The sequence below is a fragment of the Notechis scutatus genome, chromosome 6 (genome assembly GCF_049901735.1).
Source record: "Notechis scutatus isolate UNSWTSFEM ecotype Mainland chromosome 6, rNotScu1.2, whole genome shotgun sequence".
In the NCBI taxonomy this organism is placed as follows: Eukaryota; Metazoa; Chordata; class Lepidosauria; order Squamata; family Elapidae; genus Notechis; species Notechis scutatus.
In genome coordinates, this window is record NC_142014.1 from 66,079,381 (window position 1) to 66,102,107 (window position 22,727).

The following is a 22,727-nucleotide window of genomic DNA, read 5'->3' on the forward strand; positions in this document are numbered from 1 at the left end:
GAATTGTGTGAAAATTCAAATAGAAAATAAAATAGAATCTATTTTAAATCTATTTCAGCAAGTCATTAATAATTGATCATGAACACAATCTGCAGGTAGCACTATACGCCATTAAAATTGTATATTGTTACATTTCTCTATTGCTTTGGCATAATATGCAAATTGGTAGATGCAAATAATTTGCAAATTAATATTTTTAATAGCATCCAACTAGCCTTTTTTGGTCAATAGCTTTTGAAGAAATTGGGGAAATTATCCAACCATCTTTTCTCAATAAAGCTTCCCTTCTATGTATTTATTATCTGTATTTCCTAAAATGTGCCAATTAATGCATCATAGATTCAGTTTCTGTTGCTAGTTGCTAGGTTGTTGTTGATCAGCAATATTTAAAAGTGTGGGCAACAGTTTTGGCTGAAAAATTAACACCTTTATTCATATCTGATTACTATTTATTACTACATTAATAGCATTTTAAGAGCTGCGGTGATAGAGTGGTTAGAATGCAGTACTGCAGGCTACTTCTGCTGACTGCCAGCTGCCTGCAATTTGGCAGATCGAATCTCACCAGGCTCAAGGTTGATTTAGCCTTCCATCCTTCCAAGGTCAGTAAAATGAGAACCCAGATTGTTAAGGGCAATATGCTGACTCTGTAAACCACTTAGAGAGGGCTGTAAAAGCACTGTGGAGCGGCATATAAGTCTAAGGGCTATTGCTATTGCTATTGCTATTTTCTGAGAGCTCAACTATGATTGTTATGCTAAATAAGCTCAAATACAAAAGTTACATTTGATTGTAAATAGACTCTGTCTCTTTTAGATTTTGCAAATAGCTATCAAGAGTTACAGTTTTATAAGGTTTATAATATGTTTATAAGGAAATTACCAATTGGTAAAACTGTTTTTTCTCAGTTAGTAAGAGATCAATAGTTTCTTGTCATTTCCATTTAATTTTAGGGAGGCAGTTCTGGAATAACTATTGCTAACTGGCATGCTTTGTTTTTTGAATCTAATTCTAAAGGCTATATGCAGTACATAATCAAAAGTCAATATAAATGCTATATCACATTCACTATTTTACATACATATATACATGCATACATACATACATATATACATACATACATACATACATACATACATACATACATACGCTTGTTGTTCCTGGAATAATGTTCCCCATCTTCTGCAAATAATCCACTGCAGCCATTTAAACTCTAGTAACAGTCTTAACACTCTTAAGATAGCCTGTGAGTAGGTTTATCTTTGCTGCAGAATTTACATAAACAATTTAAAGAAGGAAAATGTTTGTGGTATTCCATTCCACTAGAGGGGTTGTGTCATACTGATGTGACTTGTTTATTCAGAGTCTCAGTGCCTTGTTGCCTTTTCCTTGCTGACACTTTTTCAAAGGATTCCTGCTGTTGTAGAATTTCCATTTCCTAAACAAAGTTTAATTAAATGTACACAGATTTTGGTTTTACTACACTCTGGAGGAATGCCTGTGCTCTTGAGTGTGTGTGTGTGTGTGTGTGTAGTGCACACTTTAGAGCCAATGTTAACTCCCGGCATCTGGTTCTTCCTGAGGCTGAGAAAGAGTGACTGGCCCAAAGTCACCCAGCTGGCTTTGTGCCAGTGGTGGGGTTCAAATTTCTTTACTACTGGTTCTGTGGGTATGGCTTGGTGGGTGTGGCAGGGGAAAGGTACTGCAAAATCCCTGTTCCCTCTGCACCCCACTAACCTGCTTTCCAGCTCCATTTTCCCGTGCAGGGCAACTAAAGAAGACCCAGCCGATCAGCTGGGACTCAGGAGGCAGAGAATAGATAGGGGCGGAGCCAGTCAGAGGTGGTTTTTGCCGGTTCTCTGAACTACTAAAATTTCAGCTACCGCTTCTCCAGAACATCACCTATATCAACGATTAGATAATCAATTTCTATAAAATATTTTATTAATGGTTTAATTGATTTATTATTTTAATTGATTAGTGTGATTAGAGTGTTTAGTGCAAATAGTGTGATTACTGACTAGTTTAAAAGATCATGATTCATGTAATTTAATTGAATAGTAAAATCAATGATTTAGTGAATTTAAATGAACAGTGTGATTAATGATTAGTGTAATTAATTGATTAGTGATTAGAGTAATTAATTGATTAGGCTGATTGTTGCTCAGGAATATTATCTGACTAGAGAGATTACTGCAATTGATTGATTGGTGTGATATTGGCTATATAGATTACCCAAAATTGTTCCTTTAATTAATTCAATCAACGTACTATCTTAACAAACCTACCATGCCAAAAAGAAAATCCAATGCCAAACCACAACCTAAAGAGAAGATAATCCCCACCAATGAACCACAAGACTCCTGCACATGCCTTAAATGCTACAAAAATCTAAAGGATAATGAAAACTCCATCAAATGTTCTCTGTGTAAAAAATACACTCATCATGACTGCTTGGGATTAACCAAGCAATTTATTCAATACCTGGAATCATCCAATGAGTTTCCATATCTCTGCAAATCATGCAAACCCAAACTGGATCTGTTGGAAAGAATTGATACCATTGAAACCATTGAAACATCCCTTAACACCATAGTAGCATCCCTGGACGCCGTAAAAGAAAGAATATCCAACCTTGAAAAAAAATTCACAACGCAAAAACCTGAACATCCAATAGCTACAAACCACATCTCTACCCAACAACCACAACCCAATCCAAAACCCAATCCACAAAAAAAAACACAACCCAGACAAATATTGATATCCCAATCCTCATCAGAGAAGCTGTTGAGCGTGAACGGAAACGTCCAAACGCCATCTTATTTGGTCTAGAGTACATCAATGAAAATGATGACATCACAACTGTCCGAAACATCATCAGTGATTATCAAGCATCAACCATCTCCGCTGATGAAATACTTGACATTTCCCGCATTGGCCGAGAGAGCTCAAAAATAGAGACGGCTCTGTGGCCCCACGCTTGTGCAGGGGTCATTTGCAAAAATGAATCAAGCAAACGTAAATTCATTTACACTATAAACCAACACCAACCATAAGAACCTCCGTTGTCGCCCTGACCTAACCATACAGCAACGTGCCCGCTCCCATGTACTCCACACTGAACTCAAAAAACATCTAGACAATGGAGAGAAGGACCTGTACATTGACTACCATGCTGACTGTATCAAAAGTAAGCCACACAACCCGCAACTCAGCTTTAACCCTCAACCACAACCCTACCTCAACCGATCCACCATCACCCAAGACTAGGCATGCACGCCCCTAACTACCTCAATTCCAACTACTGCTGGCCTTAAATGCAAACTACTCAATGCAAGAAGCCTCGTGAATAAAATACCTGAATTTTTCCTCCTACTAAATATGGCTAAATTCGACATTATATTTGTCTGTGAAACATGGCTCAATGCATCTCTCCTGACTCCATTACCACAGTAAGAGACTATCATGTCTACCGATCAGATCGTGAAATTCGTAGAGGAGGTGGTGTTGCTATCTTCTATAAAAAGTCCTTACATCTAAAAAATATCCAAGTTACCCAGGAGCTTGCTCTTCCTGAGACCATCATCTGTGAACTATTCTTAAATATCACAATTCGATTCTTACTATGTTACAGAGCACCTGATTATGACATCGAACATGTAAACAAGCTAAATACATTACTAACATGGGCTGCATCCTGCCCATACCCTTTTATCTTTCTTGGTGATTTCAATCTACCTCATATTGACTGGACCCTAAATGATTGTACAACTGAAATCATACACACAACCTTCTACAATGCTATTACAAATCTGGGACTGGAACAACTAGTAACCAACAACACTAGACTAAACAACTGCCTCGATCTCATCTTCTGCAATAGTTTGAATTTAATTTACGGAATACAAACTAAAGAACCCTTTTCCAGCAGTGACCACAATATGATTGACTTTTGTCTCAACATATGCCCACACAAAAATCACCACAATGATGTAATCCCCAATTGTAACTTCAAAAAAGGCAACTATGATCTTATAGACAACGATCTCTCATCCCTTGATTGGCAATCTCTATACACTGGATGCAATACTGTTGAAGACCATTACAACATATTTTTACTTGAAGTCAAAAGAGTCATCAAACTATATGTACCAACAACAACTCCCAAAACAAAACAAAAAGCAGATTACCCATTACAATAAGGAAACTTCAATCCAAAAAGAGATCACTCTGGCGGAAAAACAAATCTGGTCACGTTGCCAATTTCAAAAGCCGATACAAAAATTTATGCCACCAGATAAAGATCGAATGCACCAATTATCACATTAAACAAGAGGAAAACCTTCTAAGCACCAATTCCACCCGTGCTTTTTACAATTTTGTAAACAACAAACTAAAAGACTCAAGGTCCATCCCACCCTTGATAGGACCTGATGGTAAAGACTGCCTTCACGACACCATTAAAGCCAACATCTTTAACACATTCTTCGGCTCAGTATTTGTAAACAGCAATGGATCATGCCCAGTATTTCCTAGCCGTACCACAGATAACAACAATGATCTAATACATATCGATTTTACCGAAGACAATGTTGAAAAAGCACTACGCAATCTAAAACCACCTCTATCTATTGGACCGGATGGAATATGTGCCTACTTCTTAAAAAAAGCTATCCACTGCCATAGCCAAACCTCTAAGCATAATCTTTGAAAAATCTTTCAGGACCAGCTCCTTGCCTAACCTATGGTCACAAGCCACAGTCATCCCCATCTTCAAAAAGGGAGACCCAAGCCTAGTTGAAAATTACAGACCAATCTCCTTATGCTGCGTCACCTGTAAAGTCATGGAATCAATTATTAACCAATCCATCATCCTCCACTTAGAGACAAACAACCTACTCTCCAATAAACAATTTGGTTTCAGAAAAACTATCCTGTAATCTGCAACTCTTACACTGCAAAAACATATGGACGACACAACTCGACCAGGGCAAAGCAATAGACGCAATCTACATAGACTTCTGTAAAGCCTTTGATTCAGTGGTACACGACAAACTACTCCTAAAAATAAAATCCTATGGTATCTCTGGACAACTGAATAACTGGATAGAAGCATTCCTGGCAAACAGACAACAAATGGTCAAAATTGGGAGCGTCCTATCAAATTCTGTACCTGTCAATAGTGGTGTCCCCCAAGGCAGTGTTCTAGGACCAACTCTCTTCATACTCTACATAAATGACCTCTGTGATCATATTAAGAGCAATTGCGTTCTTTTCACTGATGATGTAAAGCTGTTCAATACCACAGACAATACTGCTACCCTACAAAAAGATCTTGACTATGTATCAGAATGGTCAAACAAATGGCAACTTCAAATCTCAACAAATAAATGATCTGTCTTACATATTGGCAAAAAAATCAGAAAATAAAATACAAGCTGAATAGTCAAGATCTTGTTGATGACCCAAGCTCTGTAAAGGACCTTGGAATACTCACCTCTAATGATCTAAGTGCTAGAGCCCACTGCAACTACATAGCCAAAAAGGCATTAAGAGTTGTTAACCTAATCCTACGTAGCTTTTTCTCTGGTAATATCACACTACTAACCAGAGCATACAAAACATTTGCTAGACCAATACTCGAATACAGTTCATCAGTCTGGAACCCACATTACGTATCTGATATTAGCACAATTGAGAAAGTCCAGAAATATTTCACAAGAAGAGTTCTCCACTCCTCTACTCGTTGTAGAATACCTTATGCCACCAGACTTGAAATTCTAGAACTAGAAAACCTTGAATTACGCTGTCTTCGGTCTGATTTAAGCATGGTATATAAAATCATACATTGCAATGTCCTACCTGTCAATGAATACTTCAGCTTCAACCATAACAACACAAGAGCACACAATAGATACAAACTCAAAGTTAACCGCACCAAACTTGATTGCAGGAAATACGACTTCAGCAATAGAGTGGTCAATGTCTGGAATACTCTACCCGACTCTGTAGTTTCTTCCCAAACCCCAAAAACTTTAACCTTAGACTGTCTACTATTGACCTCACCCCTTTCCTAAGAGGTCTGTAAGGGGCGTGCATAAGCGCATTCAACGTGCCTACCGTCCCTGTCCTATTGTTTCTCTTATTCTTCTTTTATTTTTCTTATATGTACCCATTTCATGTATTCACAACTATGTATACACTTATACTTATTGTCTTGTAAACAATTGGCAAATCAAATAAATAAATAAATAAAACTTGTCAGAACCTGCTGAATACCACCTCTGCTTTGTGCCCAAAATGGGACATGAACTCACAATCTCTTGATTTCTACCCTGATGTCTTAACCCAGGGGTCCCCAAACTTAGCAATTTTAAGACTTGTGGGCTTCAACTCCCAGAGTTCCTCAGCCAGCATAGCTGGCTGGGGAATTCTGGGAGTTGAAGTCCACAAGTCTTAAAGTTGCCAAGTTTGGAGACCTCTGTCTTAACCTTTACACCAGGGGTGTCAAACTCAGTTTCATTGAGGGCTGTGTTTGGCCTTGGGGGGCATGGCCGGGGCACCATTCAAGTTGGGGGCACTGGTGCTGGCCTGAGTGCTCTGCCAGTGAAAATAGGCTCCTGAGCTCCGTTTTTGCCTGTGACAGCCTCCTGCAACCCTCTGCCAGTGAAAACGGAGCTCATGAGGGCCATCTGTGGCCCTCCCGAGCTCTGTTTTCACTGGCTGGGGCACTCCAGGCCAGTCTTCCACTGTTTCCAGGGTGGCCCCGTGGGGCCGGATCTAAGCACCCCACGGGTCAGATTCGGCCTGCGGGCCTTGAGTTTGACACCCCTGCTCTACACCAGCTCTGGCCCTGCTGGCTAAGAATTAGGATAGTTCTACTGATCTTTAAAAATTCAAAGGTACCCATAGAACAAGAGGGCTGGAAGGGATGTTGGAAGTCTTCTAGTCCAATCCATCCCAGACAAATGGTTGTGCAATCTTTTCTTGAAAGCCTCCAGTGATGTAGCACCCACAGCTCCATTGATTAATTGTTCTCCCTGTCAAGAAATTTTCTCCCTAATTCAGGTAAGGAAGGTTTTATTATGACTTCCAACCCTGCACACACGTTGGAAAAACCTACATTACAAGACTTGACTTTCTGCCCTTGTCCACCTATTGGCTGCTCGAGGCAAAACTAGCATTCTGCACTTTTGCCCACCTCTCCTTGCAGAGAAAAGCTGTTTGTTTATAATGTGAGTCATTTTATCGTATTCATTCAATCTTATCCAGAGCAAATAGTGATAGAATATTTGTGAGAGGGCGACCTTCATACCTTTGTAGTAAATTAATAAATATTATATACCCGTGAACAGTGGTGGGATTCAAAAAGTTTTACTGCCGGTTCTGTGGGTGTGGGTTGGTGGGTGTAGCAGGGAAAGGATACTGTAAAATCCCCATTCCCTCCCCACCCCACTAACCTGCTTTCCAGCTCCATTCTCCTGTGTAGGGCAACAAAAGAAGACCCAGCCAATCATCTGGGACTTGGGAGGCAGAGAATAGATGGGGTTGGTGGGGCCAGTCAGAAGTGGTATTTGCTGGTTCTCCAAACTACTCAAAATTTCTGCTACCGGTTCCCCAGAACTGGTCAGAACCTGCTGAATACCACCTCTGCTCATGAAGGTTGATTAATAAACATTGCCATAAGCTACCAATATATTACGAACTACCTATATTATGAACAGAATGATTATTGCTTAATCTTGCTTTTTTTTTTTTTTAAAGTGCCAGAAGCTCAGGTCTGAGCTTCAGTTGTGCAAGAGGGTGCTAGTCTTAAATGGTTTTTCAAAGATGAAAAGTCATAATAGAATAACACCATGCTCTTAGTCTGTGACATAATCCTGCATAATCCTAGCAATGGGAGTGGGGGAGTGAAAGGGAGCAAGCAATGTGAATTGGAATGTGTGGCTCAAACTCCACGCCTCTCATAGTTGTGTATGATGTTGCAACACAGGTCAAAAGGATGGACCTTGTGTCATGATGTACCTTTCGTAATTTTGGCGTTATCATGGTTAGAGACAGAGAACTACCTGAATAGCAATAGCAATCAGACTTATGTAACGCTTCACAGTGCTTTTACAGCCACTCTCTAAGCGGTTTACAGAGACAGCATATTGCCCCCAACAATTTGGGTTGGCATTTTACCCACCTCAATTGGATGGAAGGCTGAGTCAACCTTGAACCTGGTGAGATTTGAACTGCCAAATTGCAGGTAGTCAGCAGAAGTAGCCTGCAGTATTGTATTCTAACCACTATGCCATAGAACAGTGATGGCTAACCTTTTCAGCTTGGTGTGGGAAAATCGGGAAAAAGTGTAGCCTTCCTCGGGTCGTGTGTCACTTCAAGAAATATCAATAATTTGGTAATATCGTGAGCACTGTGTCTGGTTGTTGTGGTGCAGTCCTCCTGCAATGTTTATGACGGACTGGGCTGGGGTGATCACACAGGGCTGTGAAATTCGTCTCCCTGGTCTCAGGGCTGCAGGTGCAGGATGTGGGGATCGGAAGGCCACCTTACAGGGCTGTGAACCTCATGGATCTCCTTTCCTCCTGTAGCGTTCCTGAGGTAATGAAACTGACAAACCTCAGTTTATGGCGGTTAAAACTGGTTCTCTGCTGCAAAGATCTCGTGGCAGCGGTGACACCATGCCTCCATGCAACAAGCAGGGAGCAGGGATTGGAGCAGAGCACAGGCAGCCTCTAAATGTGCAGGTTTTCCCCACACCAACAGGCGTGTCAGTCAAAGTGCCTCGGCGTGTCACGAGTGACACGCGTGTCATAGGTTAGCCATCACTACCATAGAATAACCTTTATAGCACTGGTAATAATAAAAGAATCGGTTGGGGGGGAATACCATAATATTTTCAGCCTCCCATAAATTGAGAAAATGCTCTACAGGTAGTCCTCAATTTATCATTTGTTTAGTGACCGTTCAAAGTTACAATAACACTGAAAAAAATAACTTACAACCATTTTTCACACGACCGTTGCAGCATCCTTATGGTCACATGATCAAAATTTGGATGCTTTGTATCTGTCATGCATTTATGATGGAAAGTCAATGGGGAAGCCAGATTTGCTTAACAACTGCACGATTCACTTAAAAAAAACTCTGGCAAGAAAGATCATAAAATGAGACAAATCTCACTTAACCATCGTCCTGCTTTGCAACAAAGGTTTTGGTCTCAATTGTTGTCATAATATCAAGGGCTATCTGCAATGTAGCATGTAGAGATGTTGAGATTACAAATAGAAGTCACCAGCTCATTGAGTCGTTCAAGAGAAATTATTGAAATGTGCATTAACAAACAGTTACTGAACCTTTATTGGGATATACATTGATTGACAAGACCACTAATACAATATTGGAATTGCAGCATCATGCTATTGAGAAGGGACAGACATGCTGACGAGTATATTTTTCTCTTAATCTCAAAATGCTTTTGTCACAGTGGCACAGAGGTGGTCATCACATAGTAATAGCACTTAGATTTATATATCACTTCACAGTGCTTTACAGCCCTCTCTAAGTGGTTTACAGAGTTAGCCTATTGCCCCCAACAACCTGGGTCCTCATTTTACCCACTTTGGAAGGATGGAAGGCTGAGTCAACCTGGAGCCTGGTGAGATTCAAACTGCCAAATTGCAGTCAGCCAACAGTCAGCAGAAGTAGCCTGCTCTACTGCACTCTAACCACTGCGCCACCACAGCTCATCCTGGATAGAGAACTAAAGTGAGCCAAACTGTACTGAACCACCGTCTCCTGTGCAGGAGCATTTCAAAACAAATGATCTCAAACTTATGTCTGTCACCCATCTAATAATAATACCCAAAAGATGTTAAAAACTGTTTTGCAATGTTTGTCCTGCAAGACGTAGGACGGAGATGTATTTCTATAGATGACATCTATAGATATACAGTACATTAGTACCAGAGTTAATTATAGGTAGGCTATGCTTTAATGCCCACTTTTAACCCCATAATAAAGGAGATGTAAAGATGTTGAGACCCTCTTTTATTTTTTTGTTCCTTGAAATGTCCCTTTTTAGACTCTTTTCTTTTTGTACATTTATTGTCTAAGGATCAGGTTCAAAGTTTTGAATGTATTCTTTTGTAAAATATTCTTTGGGTAAAATTATTACCCACATGGGAACTAGAGTTGAATTCCAGATATAATTTCTGTAACTGTTATTTGGCTTTAAGCTCTTTAATTTTCTTGAAAATTTGCATGTACCCATTGTGAGATCATTCTAAGTAACATGGTTCCTCAGAATCCAACATGTAATTTTGTTTTACTGCCATGAATACTTGCGGGTGCTGACATTTGAACCAAAGTTAATTATCATGTGAGAGTTTTCCAACTTTCTCGGTCCATCTGGAGAGAACTCTGACTAGGCTGCGGACAGACATCAGATCGCTGTTCTTGCTGGAAAGGACTCTGTATCAGCGGTGGGATTCAAAACTACCGGTTCTGTGGGCGTGGTTTGGTGGGCATGGTGTGCCTTGGTGGGCATGGCAGGGGAAGGTTACTGCAAAATCCCCATTCCCTCCCCACCCCGCTAACCTGCTTTCCGGCTCCATTCTCCTGTGCAAGGCAACAAAAGAAGACCCAGCCAATCAGCTGGGACTCAGGAGGCAGAGAATACATGGGGCCGGTGCCAGTCAGAGGTGGTATTTGCTGGTTCTCTGAACTACTCAAAATTTCCGCTACCAGTTAACGGATAATCAGAGTTGGAAGGGACCTTGTAGGTCACCTAGTCCAACCCCCCACCCAAGCGGGAGACCCTACACCATTTCTGACAAATGGCAGTCCCATCTCTTCTTGAAAGTCTCAAGTGATGATGCTCCCAGAACTTCCAACGGCAAGCTGTTCCATTGATTGATTGTTCTCACTGTCAGAAAGTTTCTCCTTATTTCCAGGTTCAATTTCTCCTTGTTCAGTTTCCATCCATTATTCCTTGTCTGGCCTACAAGCACTGTAGAAAATAGCTTGACCCCTTCCTCCCTGTGGCAGCTCCTCAAATAGTGGAAGACTGCTATCATGTCTCCCCTGGTCCTTCTCTTCACTAGACTAGCCAAGCCCAGTTCCTGTAACCATTCTTCATATCTTTTAGTTTCCAGTCCCCTAATCATCCTGGTTGCTCTTCTCTGTACATTTTCTAGAGTCTCAACATCTTTTTTATAATGTGGTGACCAAAACTGGATGAAGTACTCTAGGTGTGGTCTTTATAGAGTGGTATTACCGTGTTTCTCATAAAATAAGGCCGGGTCTTATATTTTTTTGAGCCCCGAAAAAATGGCTAGGCCGTCTTTTCGGGGGTGACTTAATTTCCCCCACTTGCATCCTCATCTAGAGCACCCTGTGGGCAGCCTCACCACCAGCCGCTCCTAACGGGTGATCATGGCGAACCGCAGAGAGCTCCCTACTCCCACCAAACACCTTTGCTGCAGACCCAAGACCTTTGGTACCCGCCGCTGTTGCTTTCCCTTCTGCCCATTCCACCACCACATTTGGAGCTGCCGCTTCCGTGTTTGGAGTGCCGCTGCCATTTGGAGTGCTGCTGCCATTTGGAGCACCACCGCCATGTTTGGAGCTGCCACTTCCGCGTTTGGGCGGCGGCACTCCAAATGGCGGTGGTGCTCCAAACAGTGGCAGTGCTCCAAACATGGAAGCGGCAGCTCCAAACGCAGCGGCAGCTCCAAATGCAGAAGTGGCAGCTCCAAACAGCAGCAGTGCTCCAAACAGCAGTGGGGTTCCAAACATGGAAGTGGCAGCTCCAAATGCGGCGGCAGCTCCAAATGTGGAAGTGGCAGCTCCAAACAGCAGCAGTGCTCCAAACAGTGGCAGCGCTCCAAATGTGGAAGTGGCAGCTCGAAACGCAGCAGCAGCTCCAAATGCAGAAGTGGCAGCTCCAAATGGCAGTGGTGCTCCAAACAGCAGTGGTACTCCAAACGTGGAAATGGCAGCTCCAAACACGATGGCGGCATGGGCAGAAGGGAAATCAACAGCGGCGGTCGCTGAAGGTCTTGGGTCTGCTGCAAAGGTGCTTGGCAGGAGTAGGGAGCTCTCCACGCTCTGCCATGATCGCCCATTAGGAGCAGCTGGTGGCGAGGAATTGCCCGCGGGGCGCTCCTAACAGCAAGTCCCCCCTCCCTTCCCCCATTTTGCATGTTTTAAAATAGGCCTAAATTTGGGGGGAGGGGCTTAATTTCATTTTATGCCTAGAAAACATGCTGGGTCTTCCTATTGGGGGAGGTCGTATTGTTGGAGAAACACCGTAGTACTTCCCTTGATCTTGATTGTATCCCTCTGTTAATACAATTTAGGATTGCATTAGCTTTTTTGGCTGCTGCTGCACACTGCTGGCTCATATTTAGCTGGTTATCCACTAAGACTCCAAGATCCCTCTCACAGTTACTGCTATTGAGCCTGGTTTCACCCAGTCTATATGTGTACTTTTGGTTTTTCTTGCCTAAGTGTAGGACTTTACTTTTCTCTACACTGAATTTCATTTTGTTAGATACAGCCCAATATTCTAGTCTGTCAAGATCCATCTGGATGTTGAGCTTATCTGCTTCTTGGATGTTATCTATTCCTGCCACCTTAGTTCTCCAGAACTGGTCAGAACCTGCTGAATACCACCTCTGCTATGTATGTTATTGCTTTTCAGGATTAAATAATCTTAGCATTTAGGAGAAGAGAAAGATTATAATGGAGAAAGAGAAGATATATTTTGAATACAGAAAGTCCAAAGTTCTTTCCTTGGTGTCTCTGAATAAGGTTGATAACACTCCCATCTCAACGGCTGATCAGAGATTATAATGAAAATTTTGTTCTCCCTCCTGCTGGAAATTCCAGCAACTGCTGGAAGGTATCAGAAACCCCACTGCATAGCCCATAGTCCTCAACTTACAACAGTTCATTTAGTGACCATTCAAAGTTACAACGGCACTGAAAAAGGTGACTTATGATAGTTTTTCACACTTACAACCATTTTTTTAAACAAATTTTATTCAGTTTTTCACATTAAAAACAAAAATCTCTTTAGTGGACAACATATTTCCGGGTCATACCTTTACATACAAATATGACAGCAATTATACATTCATATATGCATACTTAATTCTATGATTACCTTTTCCATTCCAAATTTTCAGTAAGGAGAGAAACAAACACATTAATTCTAGCCTCTTTCATTAATCTCAATTGAAACATCTTTTTGTTTCATTTCAATTATTTCAAATATAATCCTTTAATATTTATTTTAAAAATAAAGATAAAGAATATGTGTTTGCCTAATAATAATAATAATAATAAAGTTACCAATGTCTCTCCTTGCTTTTAATAGTCTATATTAACTTATTAATTTAGTTGGTTCTTTAGTCTGTCATATTCCCTTTCCGTTACACATTCTTTTTATAAATTCTAGATTAATACAAATTTTAACACACACACAAAAAAAACAAGTATAGGTTTCCCCGCTTTTACTGTTTTGAGTGTGACACCTCAATGATTAAAATATACCTTTATTCCCTCATCTTGATTCCCAATAAACCATTATTTTTAAGAAGTTACAATAATAATCATTACATCTTTTCATTTGGATTCCGCAGCATATTTTCCCCGCTTGATTTTTAATAAGAGTTATCAGTATCTATATTACCCTATTTTCTAAATATTTTTAATTGCAGAAATATTCTTATTACCCCTTGTCACCCTGCAGAATCCCCTTTTTAATTCATCAACCATTATCTCTGAAAAAAACAATTTCTTTTCAACATTTTACTATTTCCGTATTTCTTTATTTCATGCACCTGTTTCTTACTGCTTCTCCTCCCCTCTTTTCCCCATATCTTTTCTCATTCCAGTTTATATCCCTCTCTTTCTTAATATCTTCCTTTCCCCTTTTCTGCTGGGTCTTTCTGCCTTTCCTGACTTCACAGGTATTCCCCCTTTTGATTGCCTTCTTAAATCTCAACTTTTTAACCTTCCTTCTTTCCCCACTTCTTTGTAGTGTTCTTTGTGTTAATTGTCTATTTAAAATGTCTTCTCCTTGAGTCGACTCCTCCTCCTCTGAAGCTCTTTCTTCTTGTTCTTCAATCGCCATTTCCATTTTTTCTAACACAGAGCAAAGTGATTCACCTCTTTCCTATAGTAATTCTCTCATATTTTTAAGTTTCATTTTTAATTCCCGAAGAGATATCATCATTACACACTCTTATATTTTATGATCATTAAAGTCCACAAAAAAAAAAACACTTTTACTTTCCTTCTTTCTTCTTTCAATTTTCTAAAGTTCTCAGTTATTCCAGCCGAGGGTCTATACCAAAAACATCAATCAATCCCACAGTCAGTCTTTGCTTGCTTTTTTCTTTATTCTGGTTGTGCTTTCACTTTCTAAGATTCTTACTTTGTTTCAATATTTCTTTAATGTTATATCCACACAAGTTCACTCAGAAACAGGATGCTTTCCCTTTTGTTTGAGCTCAAGTTTTTGTCAAAAGGTGGCACTCTCCATTATACAAAGTCTTCACCTTTCCCCCCTATTTTTTTATTTAGGGTTTTTCAAACCTCGACATTCCAGCACAGTCCAGTTTCCAATTTGTAAACTTTATTATTATTATTTTTTGACAATCTTAAGTCCAGCTTTATTTTATGCCTGTTTATTCCCAAAATATTTTAATCCAATTTAGTTAAATCTTTAGTTCCAGCTTCTTCCTTTCCTGGTTCGAAGCCCCGCTTCGCTGTCAAAAATATTTTCTTTTTTTCCCCCTGTCCCTTTGTAATTTCACCACTCACTTTTCTTTTCTTAAAAATTCCATGTTACCTTAATCCTGGGGTACTTTTGTTTAGTTGTATTGCCCAGTTGTCCCGGTTCAGATGTTATCCACCTCTTTCTTTCCTCCTGCACAAATCTTAATCCAGTTGAATCCTCCTCTTCGGGGTGGCCATTTTAAACCACCGCTGCAGTTGTCTTCAGGGGAAAAAGACCAAGCCCAAGGGGGGGAGATGCGGCTCCCCTCAACCTGGCTTGCGGCTTCCCCTTACTCTGCTGCCCCTCCAAGGCAGCTTCAGCCCCTAATCGTAATAATCAGGGCTCTCCAACGAAAGAGCACGGACCATAGCCGCAGAGAGTCGTGATCTACGGTCCATCAGCGAGGAGGCCCTGCCTTCTTCCCCCACACTTACAACCACTGTAGCATCAGCATGGTCACATGATCAAAATTCAGGTGCTTGGCAAGTGGTTCCTATTTATGACAGCTGTGATGATGTCCTGGGGTCATGTGATCAGCTTTTGGGACTTTTTGACAAACAGAGTCAGTGAGGAATCCAGAATCACTTAACAACCATGTTACTAACTTAACAAATGCAATGATTCACTTAACAAATACAATGATTCACTTAACAAAGGCAATGATTCACTTAACAAAGGCAATGATTCACTTAACAAAGGCAATGATTCACTTAACAAAAGCAATGATTCACTGAACAAAGACAATGATTCACTTAACAAATGCAATGACTCACTTAACAAATGCAATGATTCATTTAACAAAGGCAATGATTCACTTAACAACTGTGGCAAAGAAAGTTGCTAACATGGGGCAAACTCACTTAGCAAATGTTTCACTTAGCAACATAAATTTTGGGCTTAATTGTGGTCGTAACTCGAAGACTACCTGTATCAATACTGGGCTATATAGGTAAATTGATAATCTGATAAAGTGTGGAGTAATTTCCAAGGGCAGTGCATTTAATTTTCACCCAGTTTGGGATGTTGAATGTTACAATTATGAATGAGAATAATCATGAATAAAGAGTCAATAATGAATAGAAGAATGTCTTCAAACTACAGGAAAGATGATTCAAGACAGATATTAGAGTGAATTTTCTGGTGGCAAGTATTGTTCAATCAGTAGAACCAGTTGCCAAATGAGATAGCATACTTCTTTACTGAACTGTTCAAACAGAGGTTTTAGCAGATTTTGGCACTGATTGCACTAAAGACTTATGGGGTTACTTTCAACTCTGATTCTACAATAATATATAGACTGAATAATATATCAGCCATTAGACCTTTTACATATGGGTCAGCAGCAGTTAAAGACACTGGGTTTGTTAGCTGAAAAGCGGACAGCTTGGGTTCGAGACCCAAGCACTGCATGACCGCATGAGCTTCTGTTCCACCCTTAGCTGCCCACCTAGTAGTTCGAAAGCATACAAATGCAAGTAGATAAATAGGTACCACTTCAGTGGGAAGGTAACAGCATTCCTTGCCCCTCTGTCATACTTATCACATGACCACTGTGTTACATAATACAGGTCTTTCAAGTTCTCAAGTCTGACAAATTACAATCTCATGGATGACCTCATATAAAAAAAATGCTTCATTTGGGATTCCACAAGAGTTGATTTTATTGTCAGCTTATCTTTTTTTTTAAAAAAAAAATCTGTTAACAACCATCCTAAGCTCGTTGTAGTTTTAGGAATGTTCACAGTTGTATTGGATTTTTAAGGATTCATTTTTATTTTAAATGTTGATTTAAGAAAGACACTATTGCCAGATTAGCACTTATGTGGAGCAAAGTTATACTGTGCATTGGTAGCCCTTCAGTAAAAGAAGTTTTAAACAATTTTGTTTACATGTTGTCATTGCCTTGGATACTGTATGGAACATATCGCATACATATCATTGCATCAAATAAAAGGGTATAAAGGTTCATACTTCTGCAGTAATTATTTTTTTAACTAGGAATTTTATTTCAATATATTTTTTTGTCTGTGTAGGATATGGAAGCTGGAGTGAACTGGCAAAAGCACTGGGAGACCAAAACAAACCGAGAGTCGATCCAAGTCTTAAGTTCTATTTGCCTGTAAAGACAAACATTCAGGTAAACAAAACAAAGAAGATTATGTGGATTAAGAGATGTGGTTGAATAGACACAGTTTTTGAATAAAACTATGCATTAAAAAAACCCACATCTAACAAATGTAACAATGGAAGTGGAAGTAGGAATGGAATCCTGATTTGTTATTAAAGGTTATTGCCCCTCACCCCCATATGAATCATTTTCACATTAAACAGGTAAACCTCGACCCTTGGGTGCAATTAAAATAGCCGTACAGGGTTCCCATCTATGACTATTTTGTGTTGATCATAATTCTAGCAGGGGCCTAAAAGGAACAAATCCTTGCTACAAAGCCTAGGCACAAATTGTTTTTAGAACTTTTTGGACTAGGTTTAGATCTTCATTGCTGAGTTTGAAAAGACAGATATACAGGTAGTCCTCAATTTACAGTCACAATTTTTGAGCCAAACATTTCTGTTGCTAACCAAGACATTGTTAAGTGAGTTTTCTTAAGGTTACTTTTTTGTCACACTTCTTAAATGACTCACTAAAATTGTAAATCTGGCTTCCCCGTTGACTTTGCTAGTCAGAAGGTCACAAATGGTGATCACATGACTTGAGGGCAGTGCAACTGTCATATATACATGCCAGTTGCCAAGGGTCCAAATTTTGATCACGTGACCATGGGAATGCTGCAATGGTTGTAAAGTATGAAAAACAATCACAAGCCACTTTTTTCAGTGATGTAACTTCGAATGGTCACTAAACAAATACTTGTAAGTTGTATACTGTATTTTGCTGGATAGTCCCAGCTTCTTGTTAAGGGCAGGCTACACATCCAAATAAATATAAGGTAAAGCTAAAGGTTCCCCTCACATGTATGTGCTAATTGTTTCTGGCTCTAGGGGGCGGTGCTCATCTCCGTTACAAAGCCAAAGAGCCAGCCTTGTCCGAAGACGTCTCCGTGGTCATGTAGCCGGCATGACTAAATGCCGAAGGTGCATGGAACGCTGTTACCTTTCCACCAAAGTGGTTCCTATTTTTCTACTTGCATTTTTACATGCTTTCGAACTGCTCGATTGGCAGAAGCTGTGACAAGTAATGGGAGCTCACTCCGTTATGTGGTGCTAGGGATTCAAATCGCCGAACTGCTGACCTTTCTGATCGATAAGCTCAGCATCTTATCCACTGAGCCACTGCATCCCTAAAATCAGTATAGTACCTTCTTGTTGATTCCTCTTAGTTGCCTAAACTGCAGTAAAGCTTGAAGGAACAAACCAAACCAGAATTAGCAGCTGGTAATTGTGGTTGCGTTTGCCTAAAAAACGTTGGCTCAAGATCCAGATAAAAGACAATATTTTCAGGGAGGAATGGGACATTTCTACCATTCTGACATACTAATCATCATTTCCATTTTATTGAGCATGGTTATCTTACAGCCACCACTTCCCAAGAGACAGCAAGAGGATTAAAAAGCATGACAGGTTCATAAAGGGGGATTCTAAAAATTGAAGTGTTGATGGCATAGCTGCAAACTCTGTTCCATGAAAATCAAAAATGACAAGTGGATGATTAAACCTGCTAGTTTAGCTTTGCAGTGCAATTATTCAAGATGAGATTAAAAATGCTTGTGTATGGATGAAAAAAAGAAATATCAAATGCCCAAGTATAAGATGAGGGGCAGAATATCTGACGGAGTTATGATGGTGTTTGTGAAACAGGTCTTATATTTGCAAATTAAATGTGGACTAGTTGTATGATATGCCTGGGAGGGAGGGGAAAGTAAATGTTAGGGTTATAAAAGGGTATAATTTGCAAATCACAGAAAGTAATAACTCCATTCCAGTTTGCATTGGCCAATCCTTTGTCCAATTCTGAGGACCACCCTTTAGGGAAGGATGTAGTCTAGAGAAATTGGAATAACTTCTAAAAAACTTAACAAAAGATATCTATGGAGATTCTCAGTCATAGTTGTCTCAAAGGTGCTTTTTCAAAAAGCAACTGGAAATTTCTTTTGTTTCAATGCACATCTTCAAGAAAAAACAAAGTCCAGTTGCCTTTTTGGGAAAAAAAAATCCATCTTTGGAACGTAACAAAAGATGAAACAAGATTTAGAAAGATAGCTGAGTAAGTTGTGGAAAGATAATGTTAAAGGTTGTCACATAAATCAAGATCAATTTTTCCTTTCATTTCAGAATTTAAATTGCTAGAATATTGGGACAGTAAAGATTGCAAAAAAAAAAAAATTATCCATGGACCTATATTTACATTAGTTAGAGGCTAATCTTTCTTATTGATATAACTTCTATATCATGCAATCTGTGATAGATCTCAGGGGGGAAAGGTATGTGTGCAAATTTAGCATTTCCAAATTCTTGTAAATCTTTAAAACTGTGTTCAGCTGTACGCACAAAAAGAACCTCAACTTTTTCTTTTGTTTCTCCCTCTCATGAATTTAGAACCAAACACAACAAAAAAGTTGGAGCAATAGGACCACTTCTGCAACATTGGAGAACATTGCTTCCGAGATATCCAAGGTTAATCTCTCTCTGTATAAAATCTCTTATCTATAAAGTTGTATAACTAGAATAAATATAGTTAGCAATAGCACTTAGGCTTATACAACACCTCATAGTGCTTCACAGCCCTCTCTAAATTGTTTGCAGTCAGCATATTGTCCCCAACAATCCATGTCCTCATTTTAATCGAACTTGGAAGGATGAGTCAACCTTGAGCTGGTCAGAATCGAATTGCTGGTAGTGAGCTGAATTAGCTCACAATATTGCATTCTAACCACTGTGCCACTATGATGGCCTCAGAAAAAAATGACTTGCATCCTGTCTTTTCACCACTCCACGGTTCCAGGATTGCAATTCGGGCACTTGGCAAATGCTATTCATGAGGGTTGCAGAATCTTGTGGTCCTGGGATCACCTGATTTGTGAGCTTCCAACAGGCTTCCAACAGGCAAAGTCAATTGGATTTGCTTAACAACTGTGTGATCCACTTCTCAACCTCATCATTCACTTAATAACCGCAGTGAAAGAGTTGTAAGATTGGATCTAGCCATGTGATGACTCACTTTATGACCAGATCAATTTATAGTAGAAATTCCGCTCCCAGCTGTGGTTGTAAGTCAAAGTGTACCTATATTTAAAATCTATGAACAATCTTGGGCTTCTCTTCCATGTATTGAATTGTGGTACCTAAAGCAGCAGAGGTGTTTATTCCTTATATTTCTTTCATAATGGAGTTTCACAAGTTTCCCCTGAATCTATTGTGACTTAAAATTATGTGAAAGTAGTTTAAGGCAGTATATGTAATTCACTTTTTAGTGGATAGAATCCTATAAATATAAGTTTAAATATTCTTGAAGCATCAACACAATGTCTCTGTTTTTCCAGACTCCTTTTTATCTAATTTATTTTCATTGGCATTTTCACATTCTCCATATTGCCGTACATGTAGCTGATTTGCTCCAGAGATAGTGAACTGCCAGACATTTTTTTTTTTAAAAAAAGGACAAAGCTATTCCTTTCTTCCTTTCATAGCAACAAGGGTTGAAAGGGGCCTTTCCCAACAAATTATGAGGGTTGCTTTGTTTTGTCTCACTGAGCACCAGTCAGTCTCCCTTTCATCATGCACAACTACTGTCCCCAAATGTTATGCTGCACAGATCCTAGGCAGCTGGGATTGAGCATCTGACACTGAGAGATAGCCTTGGTTAGTGTAGTGGGGCAGTGGGACTGTTCCGGGTGACCGGAACAATACTAATGCAATCCTAAGTTGCATTAACAGAGGGATACAATCAAGATCAAGTGAAATACTAATACCACTCTATAAAGCCTTAGTAAGACCACACCTAGAGTACTGCATCCAGTTTTGTTCACCGCATTATAAAAAAGATGTTGAGACTCTAGAAAAAGTACAGAGAAGAGCAACCAGGATGATTAGGGGACTGGAGGCTAAAACATACAATGAACGGTTGCAGGAACTGGGCTTGGCTAGTCTAGTAAAGAGAAGGACCGGGGAGACATGATTGCAGTCTTCCAATATTTGAGGGGCTGCCACAGGGAGGAAGGGGTCAAGCTATTTTCTAAAGTGCCTGTAGGCCAGACAAGGAATAATGGATGGAAACTGAACAAGGAGAGATTTAACCCGGAAATAAGGAGAAACTTTCTGACAGTGAGAACAATCAACCAATGGAACAGCTTGCCCTCGGAAGTTGTGGGAGCACCATCATTTGAGACTTTCAAGAGGAGATTGGACTGCCATCTGTCAGAAATGATATAGGGTCTCCCACTTGGGTGGGGGTTGGACTAGATGACCTACAAGGTCCTTTCCAATTCTGATTATCTGTTATCAGGGGCAAGACCCAGTGAAACCCAGACCCAGTGAGACCCAGTGAAACCTCTCATGTACCAGCAGAAATGGGTCTGCATGCCACTTCTGGCACACGTGCCGTAAGTTCACCATCACAGGTCTAGGACAACCCTCTGTGGCCAACTCACTGCAGGACAGCTTGCTGTAGGACAATATTGAAGAAATGGTGGAATAGAATCATTAAAGAAAGAGGAAGGACAAAATAAAATGTGAATGACAAAAATGAAAAATATTTTTTTAGAAAATATTTTAAATAATTAAATTGAATTGTTGAGTTGTCCCATGGCGAGTTGTCCATGCAGCAAGTTGGCCTAGGCGAATTGTCCTGTGATGAATTGGCTGCAGGAAATTTTCCCATTCCGCATTCACCCATCCATCTTTTGGCTCTCCGATGCTCACCAGACTCTGCCCAAGAAATGAGCTGCAGCTTCTGAGGTTGCATGGGCTTTTCTCCCCAGCTGATTTCCTCTCTTAGCCTCCTTTTGGCTTCCCAGCCCATGCTGCATGATACTGGCTATTGCTCTGCTTGTTGGGATAAGCCTCGGTCTTTATATGTCCAAGGCCACATTTCTTAGGTTGTTTTATTTTTTGTTTGCTTCATGGCTCTGTTTGCTGGTTTTTTTCCTCTTAGCTTCCCCGTTACTGACTTCAGTTAGGAATCCATAATGGTCACTAGAGCAGGGGTCTCCAACCTTGGCAAATTTTAAGACTGGTGGACTTCAACTCCCAGAATTCCTCAGCCAGCAGCGGAAAGACAATGGCTAGAATGTAGAGGTGGTATTCAGCCAGTTCTGACAGGTTCTGGAGAACCGGTAGCAGAAATTTTGAGTAGTTCAGAGAACCGGTAGCGGAAATTTTGAGTAGTTCAGAGAACCAGTAGCGGAAATTTTGAGTAGTTCGGAAAACTGATAATGGAAATTTTGAGTAGTTCGGAACACCACCTCTGACTGGCCCCGCCCCCATCTCTTCTCTGCCTCCCGAGTCCCAGTTGATCAGTTGGGTCTTCTTTGGTTGCCCTGCACAGGAGAACAGAGCTGGAAAGCAGGTTTGTGGGGTGGGGAGGGAATGGGGATTTTGCAGTATCCTTCCCCTGCCACGCCCACCAAGCCACACCACGCCCACCAAACCACACCCACAGAACTGGTAGTAAAAATATTTGAATACCATCATTGCTAGAATGATGTTGACGATCTGACAGACCAATATTTTCCTGGGTATCTGTCTGAGCCAGAGGTCCCCAAACTTGGCAACTTTAAGACTTGTGGACTTCAATTCCCAACTGTGCTGGCTGGAGAATTCTGGGAATTGAAGTCCACAAGTCTTAAAAGTTGCCAAGGTTGGAGACCTCTGCACTTGAGATTTAGATGCTACATTTCTGGGCTAGGGATCTGTGGGGAGACAAAGAGAGGATGATTATATGGGGCTTGGATATAGCTTGTAAGAGTTAGATGAAGAA

At 40.3% G+C, this 22,727-nt stretch overlaps 1 protein-coding gene across 1 annotated transcript in view; it reads left to right on the forward strand.

Annotated features, from left to right (window-relative positions):
• The window catches only part of B4GALNT3 (beta-1,4-N-acetyl-galactosaminyltransferase 3), a 108,990-nt gene that overhangs the window by 46,116 nt on the left and 40,147 nt on the right, over positions 1–22,727 (forward strand). The window contains exons 2-3 of the mRNA XM_087968577.1: positions 16,828–16,931; positions 19,349–19,426. Of these exons, the coding sequence (XP_087824703.1) occupies positions 16,828–16,931; positions 19,349–19,426 (182 nt within the window). The remainder of the gene's footprint in view (positions 1–16,827; positions 16,932–19,348; positions 19,427–22,727) is intronic.